The following is a 24,814-nucleotide window of genomic DNA, read 5'->3' as shown; positions in this document are numbered from 1 at the left end:
AACTTAATCTGGGGCATTTTTTCCAAGATATCATTTAAGATGCTTCATGTACAATCAAGTAGACAAATTTAAACCATTTTAGGTTTAAGAATGTTCTGAAAAAAAATAACAAGTTGGCACAACGGTTTGACAAGATTGCTCAAAACTTAACATTTCAAGTGAGAACAAAAGGATCAAAAAGCCAAAAAAATATTTGTGGTTTCTTTCTTTCATTCTTTTTTTTCTTTTTTTTGAAAATTGTGCCGCATCGACTCCTTTAAGCAGTCATGACACACTTGTATTTCTTACATCTCATCATCTCTCTTTCATGTTCTTACATGATTCATAGTTTTGCGTGTTTCTGACTGCAAACCAGACAAATAGGTGTGTCTCACAGAAGTGTCCAAACCTGCTCGTCGTGTCTGTTGCAACAGCACACCAGCCCTCAAACCCATATCCTCTGGATACCTCCAGCATTTTCTCTATTTTTCGCTCCACTTTTCTCAATCTGTCTACAGGTATGTCTGATGATTGTTACCAGAAAGCTTCTGGAGACACAGGAGTTGTCATCTTGTATTGGGCCAGTGTAACCAGCAGTTTAGAGGTACAGTATGGACTTATATCTTTAGGCGAGCTCCCATTGACATGTCCTAGGCTTTATTCTTACTTTCTAATCAGTGGCACTCTGTGTTCTGCAGACAAAGAAAAATCAGAGCAGAATCCGTTCTGTGCTAGAATCCAAGAACATCCCCTTCAAATGTGTGGACGTAACTCAGAATGCCAGCGACAAGGAATTAATGAGGAAGAAAGCGGGCGACTCAAAAGCACTGCCTCCTCAACTCTGCAAGGGGAATGTCTACCTTGGAGTAAGTCTCTTGTAATATGTCTTCAAAGAATCTCCTTGTATTGTATGGTTCATTCTTAAAGATATAATGTGTAGGATCTCATGCCATCTAGTGGTGAGATTGCAGATTGTCCTTTGTTTTCTCGTGATAATCAATAATCAACATGTGTGACTAGTGGAATCGCTGCAGATAAATCCTCTCTAATCTAGCTGAAATTCCCCAAAATATAAATACCGGCATTTAAATATATATTTCAGTACATTTATTAAATTAGTGATATGTATACATATATATACACATATAAAATGTCCAGTTTATTTAATCAGAGTATAAATAAAGTATAAGTTGGAAAATATATCCTATTATGATCACAACTAATAACTTTGGCTATAATCTGTTGAATCATTAGACTTTCCTTAGAGCCGTTATTGGGAAAATATGGAAAAACATGTTTCAAGGTCTTTCTAAATGATACACATTTTCATCTAGTTGCCTTGTGTTACAGCACTATTTCCTTGTTTTAGCTTGGTAACCCATTGAGAGCAATAGAATTTATAATGTGCTTAAAAATAAATTTGACCCCCCCCCCCCTTTTTTTTTTAGATAATTACACAGTTAAACAATCATGAAATCAAATCAACTAATCAGTTCAATTTTTTTTTTTCCAGGGAACAATATATAACTTGATCAATGTTAGATGTAAGATACACATAGATACATTTAGGATGATATTGCAAAATGACCCATACTGTAATTCTTAATTAAAGTACTGCATATGACATTAAATGTGAAGGTGTTAACAGGAAATCTGTGTTGTGAAATCTTTTCTGTATTTTGAAGGATTATAATGCATTTGAAAATGCAGTTGAGAATGAAGATTTGGAAGCTTTCCTCAAACTCTGAAGACTGATGCAGCAACACTGACTTTCCGTGGGAAAACTCAACGTCATCACGCAAATCACTGCTTTGATGTCAAACAAAAAATAAATTTTGTAACTCAGAATGTTCCAGATTTGGCCACGGTTTTCACTTGGTTCAGTGACAAATGTCTGTTGAATAAATATTTGCAGTCCTCCAGCCGTTTGTGTGATCATTCTTCTAATTTTGCACGTGCATTCTACACCATGGCATTTAATTGACTTGACATTGGCTTGATGATTTTGGCAGATAACTTTGGAAAAATTCACTGAAGTATGCCTTTTGTGTTCTGATACTGTAGTTGGAAATAAAACCAGTCAGCTGTGTTGCCAACATAACCTGAGTACATAAATAGAATATTTATTGGCAGTTCTTTACTAAACAAATCTGGAAGGTTTTTATTGTGTATATAGTCCAAATATTTATTTATTTTTTTAAAGCTGATTGGTTCTACTAGATATCTTGGTGAAACCAAATCATTGTCAAATCCAAACTTCTCTGAAATACAGTCATTTAGGATCAAATTTTGATCCCCTTTATTTTGAATATGAGAATCAATTGTGAAGATGGCGGCCCTTCGAGGGTTTTAGTGAAACCCAGTCACGCTCAAATTTCAACTAGTATGAGATACACTCATTTCTGATCTCCACCTGAAATGTAGTACAAATTTGAAGTTATGATGGTTCTTAGAAAGTGTGGTTGACACATGGATGAATGGACATAGTACCCCCTTTTTGGTCTTATGGCTGACAGGGGATAATATAGTCCACATTTATCAAATGATTGTTTTTAAGTAACTTATAAATATAGTTTTCCTGGAATTTAAGTTTTTCCTGGCATGCCACCGTGTTCTGTTAGCTTTCCAGCCACCCAAAGATGACACCAAGCCCCGATTTGTCAAGAGTGTAACGGCTGGGAATTGCTGTTCTGTCTTGATAAAATCTTTGCAATGTAACTTTCAGGCAGGCACCAAACATGTTGGTGAATTATGTGAAAACTGAGGTAAAGAAGAAGAAGAAGAAGACAAAAAGAACATTGGCAAACCAAACAAAAACACAATCAACACAAATGTGTAATTGTAAACAACCTTTAGCTATGACAGGAAGTGGCTGTCTTTGACTTCCGGTTGCTTTAGAAAAGAAAGAGTTCTTATTCTTAATATCTTATTCTTAACATTTATTCTTTTTCTTAATGTTTATTGTCCTACCTGTTGAAGCATCTTTTCTTTTGAGTAATGGAAATCTAGTAATAAGAAAAGATGATTCAAGGGTAGGAAAACGTAAGTGCTGCTTATTAAATCAAAATTAAGTTTTATACCAGATACAGAGTGCTGATACAATCACATTGTAATCTACTATATTAATATTATTAACGTTTTTATTTTAGTTTATTCATATGTTGTACTGATATGACTGCTGTTTAAACATTGCTTCTTTACTGTCCTTTTGAAACAGTTTCTTGTTAAAAACAAACACATAGTGTACTTTTACTTATCAAGGCGGCGTACTAATGCCATCATGAACAATATCATGATGTAACGTTTGACGACTGAAGCTGACGTATTAACAGTTATTAACAGGCGTAAGTACGGACGCCAATGCACGGAATGGGCCCTGTTGGTGTTAAAAGTGTGTCGCAACACGATGACGTCCTTTTTACGCGCTGCCCTGAGAGGAAAAGGTGCGTTTCTTTGTACAGTTTTACAATCTGAGCGATTAATCAAACATCCTGATTTAGAAATTCATATCGGTCATATAGTTATGATGAATAATGACTCTTCTTGGATTTGTTGCAGAACTTTGTGTCTACCATCCATCGTAATTTTACAATGGCCGAGGAAGGGTGAGTTAAGTTTTTGGTGTAGTTTAAAATCTTAAAAAGCTAAAATGTGTAACGTCTTAGAAAAATAACATCTTAAAAACTAAATTAGGAAGGTACTTCCTCGCTTTCTACTTGCACTGCATTGTATTTCAAATTTAAAGACGTATATGCACGTTTTCTAAAACGCCTCAGTTTCCCAGAGGTCTTTGCGCCGTTGTCATGGCTGCCTGTCGAAGACAGGTGTAGCTTTTAATCATCAAATAATCACAGAAGAAAGAAATATTAAAAGTTCTGAGGGTTCAGTGTTGACCTGTGTGTGTGTGTGTGTGTGTGTGTGTGTGTGTGTGTGTGTGTGTGTGTGTGTGTGTGTTTAACATCAATGTTAACATTTTATTTTTGGCTGCAAAGCTTCATAGTGGAGTAGCACAGAAGAATTTCTTAAAACAAAAATGTAACGTTTCAGTGCCTTTTATAACAAGGAATAAGAGCAATTTGAACATACATTTGATCTGAAATTCCTCTCTTCCACCCCACCATGAAACTGACGTAATGCGACGCAATATACAAATAATGAATGCTGAGTGCAATGGAAAGAATATTTCATGCAGTGAAAGATGGAATGAATGAAACATTATATCTTTCACTGTATGAAATATTCTTTACATTGCAGTCAGCATTCATTTATAATGAAATAAATGCTCCTATTTGTTTTATATAACACCTAAAATAAATCCTTGTCATTTGATATTTTATTAATTCATAAACAAGAGACAAGGCAATTGCATTTTGGTGTGTTATTGGTCCTTTGAGGTCAAGAGGTTCCAAACAGTCCAACACGAACCAATCCAAAATTGTTCTCGGTCAACTAGCAAAAACAATCCTGACGATATAGTCCGTAGCTGATGCAGTGCATTGACCTTTTCGTGTACAGACTGCCATCTGCTTTCCTCAGTCCAGCAAAAAATTGGAAAAGAAATTTGTTGAGATTTTCATCTGACACTCTTGTACTTATCTAGAGATGTCCCAACAAATGCTGCAAATGCCTCCAGACAGCTTACGGTGTACTGGATTTGTTTTCATTTTTTTGTCTGTTAGCAGAATGAGCACCGTCAAGAAGCTCTTTCAAATCATCGTCTGTCACCAAAACAAACCCTGTCATGTTGTTTTTAAGCTAAGCGCCATTGCCGCTAGTGTGAGCGCACGGTGGTCGCAGCGTGCAATGGTACAAAACGTATGGTACCAAAATTGCATGGTAAATGGAACAAAAGGACAAATGGGATCTGCTGTGGCCACTATGGACAAAAATTGGTTAAACCAAAAGAAACTGATTAGTGTAGGAAAACATTTTTTTTTTTTGGGGGGGGGGGGGGGGGGGGGGGGGGGGGGTCCTACTCAAACCAAATAGCTGGATGACCAGGCCTTTATTTTATTTATTTATTTTTGGTAAGCTTAATAATGCTGTGAACACTTCATTATGACTGGAAATGCCACAAAAATATTTTGTTTGCATCTGTTGAAGAGGCTAAAGTTTTCATTAACCGCACCCCATTAATCTGAATAGAAAGATGTCAAAATGAGGTATTCTTCTGTAATGCTTGTTGTTTTTGTGGGGTTTTTTTTATAATTACATTGGAATACCTTTTCTGGCTAAATAAGTAATTGTTCAAGTAAATGTCCCACTGTTTAACAGGACTCTCAGTTGGATTCAAAGAACACTCTTTGGGCACTGGAAAGAAACTAAGCTAAAGGATACACAGTTGTTGACATTGAGTACTTTGCTGTACTTGTACTTTTAAGTATTTACCTGTCCTTTTACACAAAAGGGCATTGTCCAACATACATGGATACATGAACATGCACTAATTGAGCGATGTCCATATACATGTTTTTAACTTAAAATAACCAAATACTTAGGTGAAAAAAAACTTCTTTGTGTCCATGGATTGAATTCATGTGTATGTCCATTACGAGCTGCTTGAATGATGATCTGTCTTTAGTCGGATACCCCTTCACTCTCCAATGAGTGAGATCTTCATCCTGACAAGCTCTCATTAAACACAGTAATGTTTGCCAGAGCTGCATCAGGTCTCTAAATCTATTTTTGTCTTTATGAACATTTTAGTGGCATTGCTGCTGGAGGTGTGATGGATGTCAACACTGCTCTCCCCGAAGTGCTCAAGACCGCACTTATACACGACGGCCTCGCCCGCGGCATCCGTGAGGCTGCGAAAGCTCTCGACAAGTGAGTTAAAAATCCTTACTGTACTGTAACCCATGTGACTGAAGTGGGTATGTTGCTGATGATATCTTGGCTCCCTCTGCTGAAATGTATGTGGAAGCTTGCCACTGTTACCCAGTTTATGTCTGAAATGTACTACCAGTTAGTCACTCACCGGCGTCACCAACGCTGCTATACGACGGTTTAATTAAACACTGTTTGTCTTTGCAGACGTCATGCCCATTTGTGCGTCCTTGCCACCAACTGCGATGAGGCAATGTACGTCAAACTGGTGGAGGCCCTCTGCGCCGAGCATCAGATTAACCTGCTGAAGGTAATGAACCTGGTAGAGGTGACGCATCAGATTTGTGCCAGTTGATAATTAGTGATTTGTATAGTAGCTGGCTGTGTGACTTCTCCGTGTGCAGTGCACGTCATTTGAGAACGTCAAAAGCCATAACGTTCTAAAATGTACATGCAAAATTCTTTGAACTGGTGGGAAATAAATAGGACTCCTGAGTTTTGTTTTTTTTTTTTTCCCCTCTCTCTCAGAAAGATGGGAGGGTTATGAAATGAATGCCAAACATTGACTTGGAAATTCATTAAGTTTGAGTTGGTGGTGGCGTGTTGTCACCGTGTTGCTGTATCAGTGATGACAATTTGGCTCCCTCTACTGAATACTGTGAGGAGATCGCCAACGTTACCATTTGTCTGAGATGCAGCTGAAACGCCAAAAATAAGCTGTTTTCAGTCTTGCAGCTCGTGTTTTAAAAACATAAGGTAGTGTGAAATAATACAGAAACATTTATAGTTGAGGTCAGAAAGCAAATTTATTTTTTCTAACTCGTTTTTCTAAAGTGGTGTGTTTAAATTTAAATACAGCTGTTTAACCCTTTTTTTTTTTTTTTTTATGAAGGCCCTGATTTGATTAATTGCAGCTGATCCTTGATGGGGTTTGCTACACTTGATGTGGTTCCAGCAGTTGTATTACAGCTACCTGTTAAGAATCATGTTTGTGTGCTTGACAAGGATTGGGCCAATCACTGGTTTGAGAATATGCCGTTGTTTGAAAATGACACTTCCATAAAAATGGATTTTGCACAAACGTGTCTTCGTTCCACATGGATCAGTCAGTGAGTTTTTTTGTGTAGCTCAAACTCCTGCGTCATGGCTGAAGGAGTCTGGGAATATTTTGGCGAGATAACCACAGCTTAAAAGAGGAAAGCCGCCAAATGTGCAAATGTACTTTTAAGGAGTTACTGAAGGAGAAGGGAAAACATCAACCACAGGTCTTTTGGGTTATTTTGAAATGATGATTATGAACTAGAGCGCTGCGATCTTGCCACACTGTGTAGACAAGTAATGCAGCTAATTAGCATGATAATGTCACAGCCAAACTCTCATACCTGACCATGAAGTCTGGTCAGTGCCTGTCATGCGTTATTACAGTAACACAATGCTGTTCATTGTTGCCTGTATTTGTTTTGGGCATATTGGAACTTTTATCCATTCTGGTTTTGTGGCATGATCGGTGATGCGTCCAATGAAGGGAAACAGGATAGCGCAGTTATGAAATGCTCAATTGAGTTTGGAGTAAATGCCTCAAAACAGCCTCTCTAAGATGTCTAGTTTTGGTTTGCATTGTTGAAGGCAGACTTGTATCTTATTTTTTTTTCACATTCATTTAATGAATCACTTCAAGACATTTCTTTAATTCTTGCCTCGTTGCACAGTGCCTGTTTTTCAGTTTGCCATTCAAAAATACTTGGACTGTTGCCTTGTTTCAGGTTGATGACAATAAGAAGCTCGGTGAGTGGGTTGGTCTGTGCAAAATTGACCGGGAGGGCAAACCCCGCAAAGTGGTGGGCTGCAGCTGTGTTGTGGTTAAGGTAAGTTGATGTTGTTTGTCAGGGATATCCTATTAAAAAAATATATTTAACACACTTTTTGTATACGGCACACTTGCACAGAGTCATGCCAAAGATGCTACCTCCTGTGTACATGCTGTAGGCAGCAGTAAGCTAAATGTGTAAAGCTTTAACTGTGATGCGGTTTCCTGAGTGTGCGAATGCTGTCTGTTGCAAAATAACATGTAAAAGTGGCAGCCTGAAAATGAGAGAAATGGGCTTGGAATCAGAGGGTCAGTTCTCAGTCACATTGGTAATATTAGTAAAGTGCTCTTCTTGTCAAAGGATGCTAGTCCCCAAGTTGAACCCACTTTTGCAGTTGTATGTCTTGCGTGGCTGCACCCTCATAATTGTGTGTGTGTGTGGGTGAATGTCTTCATTGTAAAGTACTGCATCAGATAGACAAGCACATGCTGGCCAGTTAAATTGTTCTGCTTGTACAGGCTGATGTCCGTCAGTGTTTGGCTTCCTGTGCATGTACAATTTCTTTTTTTTTAATCGCAGTCCATCTGGGAGTCCTCAAAGCAGTTGTAACCAATCACCCAAAATGCATCAGTTTAACAGTTCATCCTTTGTGTGTGGGGAAATGTAACGATCCTGATTTCAGTTTTATTTGTACTTGTCACTTTATTCCTTGCATTCTCAGCTTGATCTGGGTTTATGTACGGTGCATCCAGAAAGTATTCACAGCCTTTCACTATTTAATTTAATTTAACTGGGTTAGTCTTATTGAGATCGAAATCTGTTTTGCAAAGGAGATCTGGGCAGTTAGAAAGTTTCCGATTCATGTTACCTGCATGTCTTGAAAAGTGGGAGGAAACCGGAGCACCTGGAGCAAACCCACACAAGCAAGGGGAGAACATGCAAATTCCCCACAGAAAGGCCACAGGTGGGACTCAGTCTCATGACCTTCTTGCTGTGAGGCAACAGTGCTAATCACTAAGCCACCACGCTGCCAAAATTTGGCAGGGACTTGGACCATGAGAAACAAAATTCTCTGGTCTGATGAGACAAAGATTGAACTCTTTGGCATGAATGCCAGGCGTCATGTTTAGAGAGAACCAGGCAGTATCCCGACAGTGAAGCATGGTGGTGGCAGCATCATGCTGTGGGGATGTTTTTCAGCAGCAGAAACTAGGAGACTAGTCAGGGATGAGGGAAAGATGAATGCGGTAATGTACAGAGACATCCTGGATGAAAACATGGTCCAGAGCGCTCTTGACCTCAGACTGGGGCAACGGTTCATCTTTCAGCAGGACAATAACTCTAAACACACAGCCAAGATACCAAAGGAGTGGCTTCAGGACAACTCTGCGAATGTCCTTGAGTGGCCCAGCCAGAGCCCAGACCTGAATCCAATTGAACATCTCTAGAGAGATCTGAAACTGTCGCTGCACCGACGCTGTCCATCCAACCAGATGGAGCTTGAGAGGTGCTGCAAAGACAAATGGGCAAACTGCCCAAAGATAGGTGCACCAAGCTTGTGGCATCATATTCAAGAAGACATGAGGCTGTAATTGCTGCCATAGGTGCATCAGCAAAGTATTGAGCAAACGGTGTGAATACTTTGTTTGCGTGTTTTTGTAGCTTTTTATTATTATTTTTAATAAACTTTAAGAAAAAAGTTTTCATCTTGTCATTATGGGGTGTTGTGAGTAGAATGTTGGGGAAATACATAATTTACACCATCTGTATATTAATAGCCAAGTGGCCTGTGTATGTGGGGGGGCTTCCTTCGATCACAGAGAAACTGGGGAGAGCTGACACCTGCCGTTTGGTATGCTTATGTATTTTGGGTCAAGGATGAATGGCGCCAAATGAAATGTTGATAGGACTAATATTTTGGAAGAAACTATGGCTATTGGCTAACAGTGGACATTGAGAATTACATTCGGGACTCGCACGGCATTCCAAATCATAGACTATGCATAAATTATTACCATCCTTGAAAAATGTCAGCTGCCTATTTTATAAACACTACCAAATTTATAGCTCATGGATCCCCATGGGCATGGCACTTGTTTTGGAATAAGGCTGTAACATAGGAAAATGGTGGAAAAAGTGAAGTGCCGGAAATACTTTGTGGATGCACTGTATGTTTTTAATATAATAAAAAATATATATATTTTTTGTTTCTGCAGGATTATGGCAAGGAATCTCAAGCCAAGGATGTGATTGAGGAATATTTCAAAGCCAAAAAATGAATCGTCAATAAAACATATCTAAAAGAAGCAGTTGTCCAAGGTGCTACTTTTTCCTCTTGGTTTTTGATGGTTAAATTTTTGATTTATTGAACATAGTGAGTAATTGCTGTCTGAAACACGCTGTGGTGAGTTTACACTATATATGAATATAAAAGAACAAATCCGCCTGAGTTCCGACCACACCCACAACTAGTGAGGTCTGTTTTCTTGCTGTGGATTGGCTCAACACACTTGAGCTGCGAGTCGGATGAAGTCACAGTGCTGTAGGTCCTCAGGTGCAAAGCTCTATGTCATAAAGCAATGAACCTCTGCTTTAATTGGTGCCAGGGTTTCTGCAGGTCCTTAGTCTTAAATGGCATTGAATTTGGTAATGTAAAAGGCCTTCATTGGTATAAAATGTCTTAAGTCAGTCTTACGAATGCCACGACATGCAAAGTAGGATTTTTATTTATTTATTTTCTGACATTGCAGCGAAACAACAAATATCTAATGATCCAGGGAAAGCCTTTCAGAAAATTTCACAAATCTAGTTTCTTGCTGGGGCACTCAGAATAGACACTTCTTTCAACAAGTTTGGTGTAACGTGGAGACATGGGAGAAGTGTAAACTTACTGTATTTCCTTGATTAAACCCCTGACCTTAAATAGGGGCTTACCTCATTTAATTGCCAGGTAAAAGCGTCATGTGAAAAAAACAAATAAGCACCAAGCATGTGTGCATTGAAAGAATTACATTTGGTTGTCTCTTTTTTTTTTTTTTTTCCCCAAGTCCACTGCAGAGTGGCCATGCAATGACGTGGGTGTGACCCTGTCGAAGTTCTCCGTTGTGTTGGTGGGTGTCGTAATGCAGTTTGCCGCAGGAACAGTGGCTTTTTCTGGATCTGTTTGTCCTTCAACAAGCTCCACTTTATACAGTCAACCTACAAACCAGCGTTGGCAGTACATGCATGCAATTTCCTTCCATGAATTGCAGGTCCATTACACCTCCACCTTGAATACTGTCAGCAAGTCTTCAAACAGCGCCTGGCGGTACACCTTATTGTCATCCCGACTCGTATTTGCAAAGTCTCAAATGTAACTTGTCTTAAGCTCTAGGAACCTTTAGTGTGTTTGGATCGGACTAAATAGATTCATTTTTTTTCATGATAATTAGCTTTGAATTACTTAATTTTCTGGGGCAGAGTCAGTGTACCTAAGTGTATGTCAGTGTATCTAAGACAAAATAACTACCCATGGATTAAAGTTTTTTTTTTTTTTTTTTTATAGGATTACAAATATGCAGTGCTTGTTATGTTTTATGTGTTTATCTTATCACTTTGCACCAGAATGATGCATTGATTTAGAACAGTCACAGGCTAAACTGATATGTCTGAGTATGGAGAAGGTCCGTACAGAGGTTGGTGACTTCACTCTCCAGCCTATCATTACAAGACTTGAGCCTTGTTCCTGATGCAAGCTGGAGCAGACGACACAACACGTGACTGTGCAATAACAAAATGTTGCGACTGAAGAAGTCATTTGCAATGGCAGCACTGAACCCCAGAGAAATGAGCCGAGTTAAGTCTGCATTGTGATGCTAAACTAGTCATGAGTGCTAAAGGTGGTTATTTTGGAGCAGAGACTTCATTCTTGGCAGCCTTGTGCCCTTGTGTCGTGTCTCAGGGTTGATCGAGTCGTGTTACAGACCTGAGCAAAGTGGGGATGCCTCCCAAGGCTGCAGTCTTTTGAGTTTGAACTGATGACTTCTGAATCTGATCCTTTGGAAATGTCTCCAGGAGACATTCTTGAGTTAACTATAATCCTCTTTCTCGGCTCAACGAGCCCCTTGGTTTAGTCATTTGCTTGGCCGTTTCGTTGAACCTTGTATAGTTCTACCAGCAATAATCAGTTACAACAGGATGTATGTATAATTATCCTGTTGCTTTCAGAAAACCTGAAATAGCCTAAATTGGGCGCCATATTCTTGGTATTTTTCCTATTAAAGCACTATGTTGTGCAAAGAAATCATTGAAGCCTCAATATTGCCACATTTATGTGGGCATGAACTGTCTGAAACAGCTGTTTTTTGATCTTGTTTTGTACCTGGTAATGGACTTAGTGGTTCAAAACAAATTACTTTGAGGTTAAAAACTAGGGTTTCGCTACAATTTTACACCTGAATTACGGCATACCTTTAAACAAAAAAAAAAGTTTAGGCACCATGTACAAGGCAGAGTGGGTTTAGGATCTACAATCCTTGTGGTTGAATGTACGTGATACCGTGACAAAGGTCATGTTGCCAAAAAGAACAAGTTGTACATTGGGTGTTTTTTCATTTCTAATCTTGTGTAGCCAATCACACCACAAGTACTTGCAGTAATTAGTTGTGCTGGAACTTGCTACTATAGATTACACTCATCTAAGACCCATCACAAAGTTCAGGTTTGGGCTTGTGAGCTGGATTAGAGTAAATATTACCTCTGTCTGTTTTTAAATGGTATTTTTGCATTCCAATGTTGATTTGAAAAATTATTAATCCACTATTAGGAAAGTAGACCAAGAAAACACAGAGAATATAGGCATAAACTTAAAAAAAAAAATCTGCAGAGACTCCAAACACAATTTGACAAAAACATCCACTATGCCCTGTAGGTTTATTGTAAATAATTTACACAAGTTTTTGCTACAGACGCTGTTGTGATTAATATACCACCATGAAGAAAACTTAAAAATAAGCAGCTGTTGACCCCCCCAAAATTGATACCTCTACAGAGAAGCCCCCACAGGGTTTGAAGATTGTGTGTCGTAGATGAATTATACAGAGTATTTCCCAGACAAAATCCAAGAACCTGTCGGGGTTGTGGCCTTGGGGCCACTTTGATACAGGTGAGTGGACAGGCCGGGTTTTCACAGAAGTCCGGAGTCCAGGGGGTTTGAAGAGGGTAGCAGGTTGGGTAGTAGTCTCTTCCTAAACCCAACTGTCCACTGTTCCTCCGTTACTACTTAAGACCATTTAAAGTTTGTAAATCCAGACATTCCCCAAAAAGACCACAAAAAAAGGGAAATCACAAAGAACGATTGCAGTGTATTGGTTTTTCTTAAATAGTTGTACAAAAAAAAACAAAAAAAAAACAGGGCTGCCTGGATGTCCATGTGAACATTTTTTAACATGTCCATGTCTGTCAAACAGTTACAGGTATTCAAACTCCAGTGCTTGGTGTAACGCCAGCAGGTCCGAGTGACTGGATATCCTCCAGAACGGCATGTTGTGCTGCGAACACACACAAAGTGTCAGTGGGGAAGAAAAAAAAATGCGCAGGAAGAGTTCCCAGTTGGTGCACACCGCCACCGAGAGTCATGCAAGCTACGCTACAAGTAGCTGCACTGCAAACAAAATCCATGCACTCGTCCCATCACCCAAAATGCTACAAATTACATTAAATAACCCCAAAAGCAGCTCTAATGAACTTTGTATCTCCCCCTCCTCCCAACTAAAAGACAGAATTGTCTTTAAAACAAAGACATGCTAACCAGAAGAAAGTTGGCACTGGTTGCCACAAAACCGGCCAGAATTGTTGCTTCAAACTAAAACTATTAGGGCCGTGTTTGGGAGGTACAAATTCTGACAGGACTGTTGTGAGAAATCATGAGTCCAAATATGGAGCCATTACATTACAGAGGCATGATTGAGATTGGCGCCATCTAGAGGTAAGGTTTCAGATTGCAATGCCGTGTAATTGGGTTCTAGAAGGATGTTGGTTGACCACGAGGGTAAACTCATACATTTGAATAAGCTGTGCTTTTCCTTGTACAGAGTGACGTTTGTGTAGCTTATGTAGTGGTTTCTACTCTTCCGTGTTGTTGTGACTGACTCGTCCTGACCAGTCGGGTAAAACCCAGGCTGTGGCCAGAGTATCCTTTGGCTGTCAGGAGAGTGAAGCCTATTGGCTACCACATGCACAGCGACTCCTGCTGGCCTCCGTCACACTTGGCGATGTCATTTAACGTTAGTCTTCCATTCCACTTTATTATATTGTATATAATAGACATCAGACTAGGATTACTGGCATCTAGTTCACTAATGGTATGTGCATTATCATTATATGGTTGCAACACTATGCGCGCTCTGATTGGCTGATTACCGGTCTTGTATTTTCCCATTTCAGACTGGTTACCATGACAATTGGTCTGCAATGCGTATTTTCGTTACAAACCAGGAAGCTAAAAACACGCTTAGAAAAACAAAGTCAGACATGGACGTAAATATAGAGCATTGGACAAAAAAAAAAAAAGATAAGCTTTTAAACTAGTGGAGCAGCATATTCAGGCAATGCTGTAAATTTGCATGTTTATATATATATATATATATATATATATATAATTATTGCTCGGTCTGTATGGGAATATCAGACCTCAGTTTTTTTTGCATGAACTGTTAACATCTCGGTCTGGTATTTCCCCGTACAGACCTCTTGCTCAGTCAATAATCCTTTATTCAATAAGTTGAGAGCACATATCACAGAGTGCCTCAAAGCTACACAGTGACTGCCAAGCCTCACTAACTAGCTTACTAACCCAGACATTTATTTCATGGCAGCTCCAGTTACCTCATCTATATTCACGAATGCCAGTCAGCGCTCTAGTCTAATGTGGTTATAGCTTGAAACCTCAACACTAGATAGCGTGATAAGCACTGTCATGCTTGTATAGAAGGAAATTACCTTTGCTAAAGCATCACAGTCCTGTTGTCAAAATAAGGTGTACAAAAGTTAGAATTTTGATGAGTCTGTGGAGGTTCTGATCCACTGATCTGATTGGCTCCTCCAAAGCATTTTGTAATTTTTCGAGAAATGAATTCCAACTCCATAGCAAATGTTTTTTTAAAAAGCTTCATGACTCTACTTTTAAAAAAATACTTTATTGTAGTTTTCTATAGTATTTTGACATGTGTCCCCCAAACAGTGGCCCCAATACTCCTCAATACCCAACAGATGAGATGTTCAAGGCTTATCACGTGCACAGTTTGGCAGCTGTATTCGTTCATCAAGAAGACAAATCTCATGGGTTTATTAACTTGGTTTAGGTGTAATTCCTTCCAGTGTTTTGTAGTTGTAAGCGATCAATCGCCTCAGACGTGGAAGTCGAGTTGCAAAATGTACCACGTAGCCAAGCCTTGGTTGCAAAACTTCGCCCTGATGGCTGCAAAACAAAGATCTGTCACTCTGTTAAAAAGGAAAAGAATAGGAGCAACGCAAAACCTCTACAGCAAAGAAAGGCAGGCTCGGTCCAATCAGAGCTCACACTGTAGAGTAGGCGGGGTCACAATGCGGGTCCATTACCTTTTTGGCTGCCTGTTCCTCTTCCACACCGTCCCCAATTACTACATACACTACTTTCCTGCCAAACCTTTGCATTATGCGTTCAAAGCAACTCTCTTTTCCTGCAAAAAAACAAAATAAACAAGGGGAGGGGCCGTAAGGTCAGAGGGGTCAAAGTTCAAAAGCTGTATGTTTACCTGGCTGGCTGCATGCTCTTCATCCTTCCCATCGCCAACCACAACATATGTAATGTTAGTGCCAAAGCGGGAGACTATACGCTCAAAACAGCTCTCTTTGCCTGGACACAAACAAACGCTTTCACAGCTTTTCTTTGTTGTTTAGAGGCTAATAAAACACAGAAAGGCACGAGCCGTGAACAGAGCGATCACTCTGATTAAATACCATTCAGTTTTAGGGTGGATCCAGATAAAGGAGTGGAGACTCAGGAATATTTTTGGAAGAGATAATGCGCCTTAATGAGTCCGTTTGTATCTGTTTTACATTTCTTTTTAACAATTTTTAGATTATTGTCATCCTATAAATAACTTAATCCATAATTGTGAAAGTTGCATGTGGTTAAAAAAAATGTGGACACTATCACGTTTTAATTCTATGGCAGCATTTTAGGGCCACGTGTTTTTTTTTTTTTGTTGTTTTTTTACTTCGAGAATAAAGTCATAATATTATGAGAATAAAGACGTAATTTTATGAGGAAAAAATCTTGTAATATTACGAGAATAGTTGTAATATTGGGAGCATAAAGTTGTAATTATACGAAAAATGATGACTCTGCAGACGCATTTTCTTGCATATTCTTTTCAAAGTTCTGATACTAATGATAATGTGCAGATGGGCCAAAAGATTAAGTATTTCCTTATTTGTAAAACCTACAACCCCTGGCAAAAATTATGGAATCACTGACCTCGGAGGATGTTCATTCAGTTGTTTAATTTTGTAGAAAAAAGCAGATCACAGACATGACACAAAACTAAAGTTATTTCAAATGGCAACTTTCTGGCTTTAAGAAACACTATAAGAAATCAGGAAAAAAAAATTGTGGCAGTCAGTAACGGTTACTTTTTTAGACCAAGCAGAGGGAAAAAAATATGGAATTACTCAATTCTAAGGAATAAATTATGGAATCATGAAAAACAAAAAAACGCTCCAACACATCACTAGTATTTTGTTGCACCACCTCTGGCTTTTATAACAGCTTGCAGTCTCTGAGGCATGGACTTAATGAGTGACAAACAGTACTCTTCATCAATCTGGTTCCAACTTTCTCTGATTGCTGTTGCCAGATCAGCTTTGCAGGTTGGAGCCTTGTCATGGACCATTTTCTTCAACTTCCACCAAAGATTTTCAATTGGATTAAGATCCGGACTATTTGCAGGCCATGACATTGACCCTATGTGTCTTTTTGCAAGGAATGTTTTCACAGTTTTTTCTCTATGGCAAGATGCATTATCATCTTGAAAAATGATTTCATCATCCCCAAACATCCTTTCAATTGATGGGATAAGAAAAGTGTCCAAAATATCAACGTAAACCTGTGCATTTATTGATGATGTAATGACAGCCATCTCCCCAGTGCCTTTACCTGACATGCAGCCCCATATAATCAATGACTGTGGAAATTTACATGTGCTCTTCAGGCAGTCATCTTTATGAATCTCATTGGAACGGCACCAAACAAAAGTTCCAGCATCATCACCTTGCCCAATGCAGATTCGAGATTCATCACTGAATATGACTTTCATCCAGTCATCCACAGTCCACGATTGCTTTTCCTTAGCCCATTGTAACCTTGTTTTTTTCTGCTTAGTTGTTAATGATGGCTTTCGTTTAGCTTTTCTGTATGTAAATCCCATTTCCTTTAGGCGGTTTCTTACAGTTCGGTCACAGACGTTGACTCCAGTTTCCTCCCATTCATTCCTCATTTGTTTTGTTGTGCATTTTCGATTTTTGAGACATTAAGTTTTCTGTCTTGACGCTTTGATGTCTTCCTTGGTCTACCAGTATGTTTGCCTTTAACAACCTTCCCATGTTGTTTGTATTTGGTCCAGAGTTTAGACACAGCTGACTGTGAACAACCAACATCTTTTGCAACATTGCGTGATGATTTACCCTGTTTTAAGAGTTTGATAATCCTCTCCTTTGTTTCAATTGACATCTCTCATGTTGGAGCCATGATTCATGTCAGTCCACTTGGTGCAACAGCTCTCCAAGGTGTGATCACTCCTTTTTAGATGCAGACTAACGAGCAGATCTGATTTGATGCAGGTGTTAGTTTGGGGATGAAAATTTACAGGGTGATTCCATAATTTATTCCTCAGAATTGAGTGATTCCATATTTTTTTCCCTCTGCTTGGTCTAAAAAAGTAACTGTTACTGACTGCCACAATTATTAGGGCCCAAGTAGGCAACGTCCTACGAGGACCCTATTGTAATTGCGCTGTTTATTATTATTATTATTTATTATTGTTATTATTATTATTATTATTATTCTCACTCTTGAAATCGAAATTTCGGCCTCTTCCCATGCTCAAAAACTCACCAAACTTTCCAAAGTTGTCCGGCCGGATCCGAAATTCGATATTTTGGGGGCGTCGCACATGGTCGCACAAAAATCACGAAATAGCGCCCCCTAGAAATTTTCAAAAACCCCTCCGCATTGGGCTTTTTTCGTCGTAGCCTCACAAAATTCGGTACACATATTTACCATGCCAGGACGCACGAAAGTCTCTTACTGTCATGGTGAAATATCGACAGGAAGTCGGCCATTTTGATTTTAAGTTTCGATTTTGAGCAAATTTTTGACATTTTTGGCCATTTCCACTACTTACATTTGAACGAACTCGTCCTAGGGATTTTATCCGATCATCTTCAAATTTGGTCAAAATCATCACAACACAATGGTGATCAAAAGTTATCAAAATTCTGATTAAGTCAAAAGGCGTGGCTGCTAGGGGTCGTCAAACTTTGGCGAGCTTTTCGGAACACGCCATTTCACTTCGAACGGCTGTCACGCCCACATACTTCATCGTAGATCCTTCAAACTTGCTGGACATGATGAGGGCTCCGCCCTGAATGTCTACATATCTTAAGTTCCCATCTGCGCCATAGCGCCCCCCGGTGGTGGCGGGAAATGTCCTATTTTTACTTTAAGAGGTCCTGATGTCACATACTTAATCCAATCAACTTCATTCCACTTCTAAAACATGCAGAAGAAATTGGTGAACGTAGGCAATGAACACCGTGAAGTTACGAGTAACGGCGTCCGTGTGGCAGCGTGCCGAATATTGCCCATTCGCCATGAAATTACGTTCTTCATTTTGACGGCTTTAATTTTGTCACATCATCATGAAAATTGATACACAGGTCGAGCATGACAACCTCTTACAATTCATAGGGGCGTCGCCCATGGGCGGGGCAAAATGCCTCAACAGCGCCCCCTTCAAACTTTCAAAAACCCCTCCACCTAGGGGTTTTTTTGGAGTAGGGAGATGACAATTGGTACACATGTGTGACTTTCATAGACGTACAAAAAAGTCTCTTGCACCATGAGTCTACTCCAAAGAGGAAGTCAGCCATTTTGAATTTTCTTCTCATTTTGGCGTGATTTCCACATGTTGTATTTGAACAAACTCCTCCCAGGGATTTTGTCCAATGCACTTCAAATTTCTTTGACAGCATCCAAAGATGATACTGAACAAAACTTATCGAAAGCTTTTCTCTATGTTGAAGGGTGTGGCCGCTATGGTGCCGCCATTTTGACCCTTTGCCATAGAACATCAAGTCATGATAACTCCTTCATGCTTTGCCTGACTGACTTGAAACTTCACATGTATGATGACGGTTGGCCCCTGAACACACCCAGCCCCTCTGTTTGTACACTGAGCGCCCCCTAGTGAATGAACAATCAACATGTCATAACTCCTTGATGCATTGTGTGATTTGTTTAAAATTTTAACTGTGTGATGAGTGGTTACCCCTGCATGCACATGCCCACATGTGGTCACAAGGGCACCCACTGGCCTGGGTAGGCGGTCGTGCGGAACGAGGGCCCGTATATGACTGCTTGCAGTCCTAGTTTTTCCTGATTTCTTATAGTGTTTCTTACAGCCAGAAAGTTGCCACTTGAAATGACTTTAGTTTTGTGTCATGTCTGTGATCTGCTTTTTTTCTACAAAATTAAACAACTGAACGAACATCCTCCGGGGCCGGTGATTCCATAATTATTGCCAGGGGTTGTATAATGAAATACAACTTAAAGCGCTAAACAGATCTTAATTTGAGATACGTTTTTTTTTTCATAAAATTACAACTTTATTTTCAGTCTAAAAAAACAAAGAACAAAACTCAATGTGTGGCCCTAAAACGCTGTTGTATATATAATTCTCTATTCTCCCATTCATTTATTTAAACAGTCGGTACAAATTTTACGTGTCACTTTATTTTAATGAATAAAGTGACATGTAAAATCCAATCAGCTATATTGCAACAAAGTGGAAACAATCCAATAAAATGAAAACAAATTAAGACTATAAATCCCCTTTGTGACCTTTAGGTGGCACCATATGATTGACATCTTTGTTGTAGTTCATGTGGGGAATGTGAAACCAGTAGTACTGGAGAAGGCAGAAAGATGGATTATGAGGTTGGCTGTGTAATTTTACTTTTTTTTTTTATATCATAAATTTTAGCAAATGGAATTTAATAGGTTCGTCATTCAATGTCATTGTGTGGGTGGATTTGTGTAACTGGTAGCATCTGTTTTTCTTGCGTTTTAATAGGCAGCGGGTTCAGTCTCAGGGTATAACATAAAACTTAAACTTTAGCCCGACTAAAGCAGCATGTTTTTAAAAAAAACAGGAACAGGATATCTGTAACATATGGAGTCACTGAAGAAACATCAAAATAATGGATAACCAATAAAATACACAACTTTTAAGCCTGGTTATAATTCAGTATTTACACATGTAACGTACTGCCAAACCACAACATCATATTTCAGTCAGTACTGCATTATTGCTGAATATGGAGGGTTAAAAAAAGTGGTTTCTGAAGTTTAATTGTGACTGCTCTGCTAGCCTCTTACCTATTTCGTTGCCACTGTAATATTCTCGATCGGGAAAACAGATCCAGACTATACAAGAGAACTTTAGCCAGCGCTGGTATGAGTTGCGTCGTGGTCACCAGCACGTTTACACAGTTATTTCTGAGGGGACACAAACAAATAAGTTGCACAGATGCACTCCAGTTGGCTGACAGACGGAACAGTGCGCCTGATTGTCACATTGTTAAAAAAAAAGTCTTGAATGTCACCTGGAGCTGATGATGGACAAAGACTTGAGGGCGTGCGTGAGCCAGGAGTCGGTCAGAGCTTCACCTCGGCTCTGAGCTGCAGCCACGCGTCTCTCTAGCGGGACCCAGCAAACCTACAAATCAAATAAGGCGAGTAATAATAATAATAATAATAATAATAACCTAAAAAACCAAACCAACACCAAGGCTTTGTGATTCTTTTGATCTCTCTTTGCCATATTTATCTCCATGTAGTAAATTAGAAAGCATAAATGGTGAGTTTTTCATGAGTGTAAGTTACAGGTCTAGTCTAGAAAAGTAGAACAAACCAGAGTCTAGAACTGTGGGATTTAGGGTCTTTACAAATGGAATCTATAGCAGCTCTCCCATAGGCCCTTTTTCACCAAAAGGGAATGGGTTCGGGTGCCGTTGTGCACTTCTACTACGAGCCAAATTTTCAGATTAAGAACTGGTTTATTTTTGTTCAAAACACTCTGAAAGGTTCAAAATTGGTGCGCGCACCAGATGGAACCCATTCCTTGTTGGTGGAAAAGGCAACACACCTGGACGAGAATGGCGCAGTTTTCCTCCGCCCAACTTGCCTCTATAATGCCTCGCGGGGGAACTATGCATTCTACACAGCGCAGCTGGTTTTAAATTGGGAAAGGTCTGTAAAACTCACAAGTTATGAACATGTTCAAAGTTTTCTGCAATTTTGTCCAACTCTAACTATGTAATTGGGCTTAACTTGTCGATTTGGGGTAAGCTTTGGCGCGCACGCCATCCAGGTTCTCTCTTCCTGTAATGTCCAATATTCTCTGACCTTTCTGAATTTGTGCTGAGCTTGGCAGAATTACTTGCTATTTGAGAAAATTTGTCGGCAAGCGCTGGCAGGTGTGAGAGTTGATTCACACTAATTCGGGCCGAGTTGCGCAGTTGGACCTTGGCACGAATTTCGCAATCAAACACGGCCAGATGTGAAGTGCTGATTCGCCTCACTTACAAAAGTCAGCTGAGGTATGCAGAGTTATACTCGGCATGAAATTGGCGCCAAGCTCGGCCAGGTGTGCTGGTTCCTATAATGGAAATCATTCGAGTTGTGCAGAGTTGTAACTGGGCCAGAACTGGCACCAAACCCAGCCAGGCGTTGCTTCACATCAGTCAGGAAAATTTGACTTCTCAAACCTGGCCAAGTTTGGTGCGAGAGCTGCTTCACTGAAGACCTACAGCTTTGCACGGTCACCCTTCAGTTGTCCTTGTCGTCCAATAATTCACTGTCCGATTGGCTTACCCCCCACATTGTTTTTGTACGTGCTATACAACTCTTTCACTCGTCTGTAGCGGAAGGCCAGTTTCCTCATCCAGTCGACCCCTCCGCGGACACCCGTAGCCAGGCACAGGTTGGCGCTGGTTGCAGCTGCATGGAAGCCATCAGTTGCAAAACTGTAAGTACTGTCAATAATAATGATATGTTTTATTTGCAAAAATCTGCTTGGTAGGACAGATAAATGGTTAGAGTAAACAAATCTACAATTATTCTATAAGATGCAAAGGAACTGGCTCTATGGAAGTAATCTGTGCCATCAGAGGTTGAATTAGAATTTTTAAGGTTGAATGTTTTTAGTATCAAAATCAGTTTGAACCTCAAAAAAATTCAAACTCAAAAATTAGAAAAGCAGGGAGAAGCAATCGATCCCTGTGTCAATTATCCAATGTTTATGTATGGAAGTAAATCTGTGACGTTGGATGATTGAAACAGGGATCGATTGCTTCTCCCTGCTTTCTAATTTTGAGTTTGAATTTTTTTTTGTTTTGTTTTTTTTTGTTGTTTTTTTGCTTGCTTTTTTAGGTAGAATTTTTTGAGGTAGACTTTTTAGGTTGATTTTTTTTTTGCTTGCTTTTTTTTTTTGAGGTAGAATTTTTTTTGAGGTTGAGGTTGAATGTTGAGGTTGAATTTTTTTTTTTTTTTTTTGTAGGTTGATGTTTTTGAGGTTGAATATTCTGATGCTAAACAAATTCAACCTTAGAAATTCAAATTCAAATTCTGATGGCACAGATTTACTTCCATATGGCTCTTTTTTAATAGGCTTTTATTATTGCTCAGTGCGCTCACCTCAGGTCCTGGCCGTTGTCGTCTGATGATACATCATCAATATGTACCTGATCGCACTCCTGTTCACACACATACAAATTAATGCAGAACAAAGCTTATACATTGACATTATCTCGATGAGTGACGTGATTGTTAAAGTTTGGTTTTAACTCTTCAAGCTGTGGATGTGCATCATAAACGCTATGATTGCGTGTGCATGTAGGAACTCGCCTCCAAGTCATTGAAGAATAAGTGCGTGTCAGCCAGGTTGAAGATCATCTCTTCCATCCTCAAACCCAACGTTACTGCCATGGGAGGGTCCTTACATAAAGAGACATATGTATAAACTTTATAATGGTTGTGCTGGTAGTCAAACTGTATGTCTACATATCTGTAGTACATTAGGTTAATAACTTAAAAAGTTTTTCGTAAAAAATTACATTGTATATGTTGTTTTTTAGTTAAGTATATTGACAGCTGAAGTTATACACTCACCGGCCACTTATTAGGTACACCTGTTCAATTGCTAGCTAACACAAAGAGTTAATCAGCCAATCATATGGCAGCAACTCGACGCATTAGTCATCTACGTAGTGAAGACTTGCTGAAGTCTCAAACCGAGCATCAGAATGGGCCGAAAATGGATTTAAGTGACTTTAAATGTGGCATTTTTGTTGGTGCCAGACGGGCTGGTCTCAGTATTTCAGAAATTGCAGATCTTCTGGGATTTCCACACACAACCATCTCTGGGGTTTACAGAGAACGATTATGAAAAGAGAAGATATCCAGTGAGCGGCGGTTGTGTGAACAAAAATGCCTTATTGAGGTCAGAGCAGAATGGGCAAACTGGTTGAATAGGCGACGGCATGATGTTATGTCAATATGGACCAACATCTCTGAGGGAACGCTTCCAACACCTTGTTGAAATTATACCACGAAGGATTAAGGCAGTTGGTTGTCCAACATGGCACTAGCAAGGTGTACCTAATAAAGTGGCCGGGGAGTGTATTTCAGAAAATCTACTGTTAAATGTTTCAACCGCTTATCTGGGATCGGGTCACTTCCCTTTCCTGGGCCACATTAACCACCTCTGACTGGAGGATCCCGAGGCATTCCCAGGCCAGCGTGGAGATTAAATCTCTCCACCTAGTCCTGGGTCTTCCCCAGGATCTCCTCCCAGATGTACGTGCCTGAAACACCTCCCTAGGGAGGTGCCTAGGAGTATCCTTACCAGATGCCCAAACCACCTCAGCTGGCTCCTTTCAATGCAAATACAAAGTGACTTAAGGTTGCAGCACAACCTGGATAGTCACTGCCTTTGTAATCACATTTGTTATGACTCTTGATTGTCTTCAACATGACAGACCTCCAAATGCCCATTTTCCAAAGCGTCATTGCTGTTCTCAAGGCTAAAATAACTCCAGGCAACACTTGATTATCAAGTTGTTGTAGCAGATGCTAACATCAGTGTTCCTCATGTCTGGTGTCATGTGGGGTTTGTACATTTTTGTGCATGTGTGGTGTTAGAGGGTTCTATCAATAAGGGATGTTTGTGGTGGTGGGGGGGGGCTGGGGGGTGCACAGCTGCAAAAACCATCATCGTCGATAGGTCAGCGAGGGTTGCCAGCCTGCCGCGCATTTCGCTGACGCAGTTAGGCGACAAGAATAGAAAGAAACTGACAGGAAAGAGCGTGACGAGTGAAAGTGAGCAAGTGAGGCGCTCAGAGCAGCTGATTGTATTGAAGGATGTGACTTATTTTATCTCTCAAGTCACGATGACATAAAATGCTCGCCAGAAAAGACAGTTTGTGCAAAGAATCCAAGAGCAAAAGTTTTCATTCCCGCTGGGCAGCCGGGTTTGGGCTGGAGGCAGCCTGAGGTGACTTTATGTGTAATATTCGGCCAAAAAAAGGTTCAATCACTCGGATCCACTGATATCGTTCTACATTGTTAGATGGTCAACAATTTGACGTAACATGAACCGTCATGGTGATTCTATTCACTGCTTCATATTTGTCCAAAGAAAGGTGGCAGGTTTATGGCTGATGCACAATATCCCCCGCTGGCAAATGCTGCTTTGATACAAGTGTTTGCTACATTCTGATAATATTTCAAGAAATACCGAGTTTCCTGAAATTTCTTCTAAAAATGTGAGGAGTTGATTTCAGAATGCAGTTACCAACTCATGAAACTAGCAGTGTCTAGGTTTGTTAATCAAGGGCCATAA

The 24,814-nt window shown here is 39.8% G+C and overlaps 3 protein-coding genes and 3 non-coding genes across 6 annotated transcripts in view; 5 read left to right on the top strand and 1 right to left on the bottom strand.

The window, feature by feature from the left end:
- Positions 1-378: 378 nt before the first annotated feature.
- Positions 379-1,901, top strand: zgc:153284 (uncharacterized protein LOC751696 homolog). The gene is made up of 3 exons (XM_034162571.1): positions 379-583; positions 678-845; positions 1,665-1,901. The coding sequence occupies exons 1-3, from the start codon at positions 500-502 to the stop codon at positions 1,725-1,727; spliced, it is 315 nt and encodes a 104-aa protein (XP_034018462.1). The 5' UTR covers positions 379-499; the 3' UTR covers positions 1,728-1,901.
- A 1,474-nt stretch (positions 1,902-3,375) lies between these two features.
- Positions 3,376-9,910, top strand: rps12 (ribosomal protein S12). Its single transcript, XM_034162570.1, has 6 exons — positions 3,376-3,422; positions 3,538-3,584; positions 5,686-5,805; positions 6,013-6,115; positions 7,569-7,670; positions 9,830-9,910. The coding sequence occupies exons 2-6, from the start codon at positions 3,571-3,573 to the stop codon at positions 9,890-9,892; spliced, it is 402 nt and encodes a 133-aa protein (XP_034018461.1). The 5' UTR covers positions 3,376-3,422; positions 3,538-3,570; the 3' UTR covers positions 9,893-9,910.
- LOC117503685 lies at positions 5,537-5,609 on the top strand. Its single transcript, XR_004558635.1, has one exon. It is a non-coding gene; the product is annotated as a small nucleolar RNA SNORD101 (small nucleolar RNA).
- Positions 5,854-5,937, top strand: LOC117503689. The gene has a single exon (XR_004558639.1). It is a non-coding gene; the product is annotated as a small nucleolar RNA SNORD100 (small nucleolar RNA).
- Positions 6,424-6,502, top strand: LOC117503688. The gene has a single exon (XR_004558638.1). It is a non-coding gene; the product is annotated as a small nucleolar RNA SNORD100 (small nucleolar RNA).
- A 2,595-nt stretch (positions 9,911-12,505) lies between the features above and the next one.
- eya4 (EYA transcriptional coactivator and phosphatase 4) overlaps positions 12,506-24,814 on the bottom strand; it is an 81,591-nt gene continuing 69,282 nt past the window's right edge. The window contains 10 exon segments of the mRNA XM_034162569.1: positions 12,506-13,141; positions 15,210-15,310; positions 20,290-20,333; positions 20,335-20,409; positions 20,517-20,580; positions 20,583-20,612; positions 20,615-20,629; positions 21,787-21,947; positions 22,609-22,667; positions 22,819-22,908. Of these exon segments, the coding sequence (XP_034018460.1) occupies positions 13,061-13,141; positions 15,210-15,310; positions 20,290-20,333; positions 20,335-20,409; positions 20,517-20,580; positions 20,583-20,612; positions 20,615-20,629; positions 21,787-21,947; positions 22,609-22,667; positions 22,819-22,908 (720 nt within the window). The 3' untranslated portion in view covers positions 12,506-13,060.

Source organism: Thalassophryne amazonica, chromosome 21 (genome assembly GCF_902500255.1).
Source record: "Thalassophryne amazonica chromosome 21, fThaAma1.1, whole genome shotgun sequence".
NCBI classification, from domain to species: domain Eukaryota; kingdom Metazoa; phylum Chordata; class Actinopteri; order Batrachoidiformes; family Batrachoididae; genus Thalassophryne; species Thalassophryne amazonica.
Note: the sequence above shows the minus strand (reverse complement) of the source record. Positions and strands in the feature narration are given on the sequence as shown.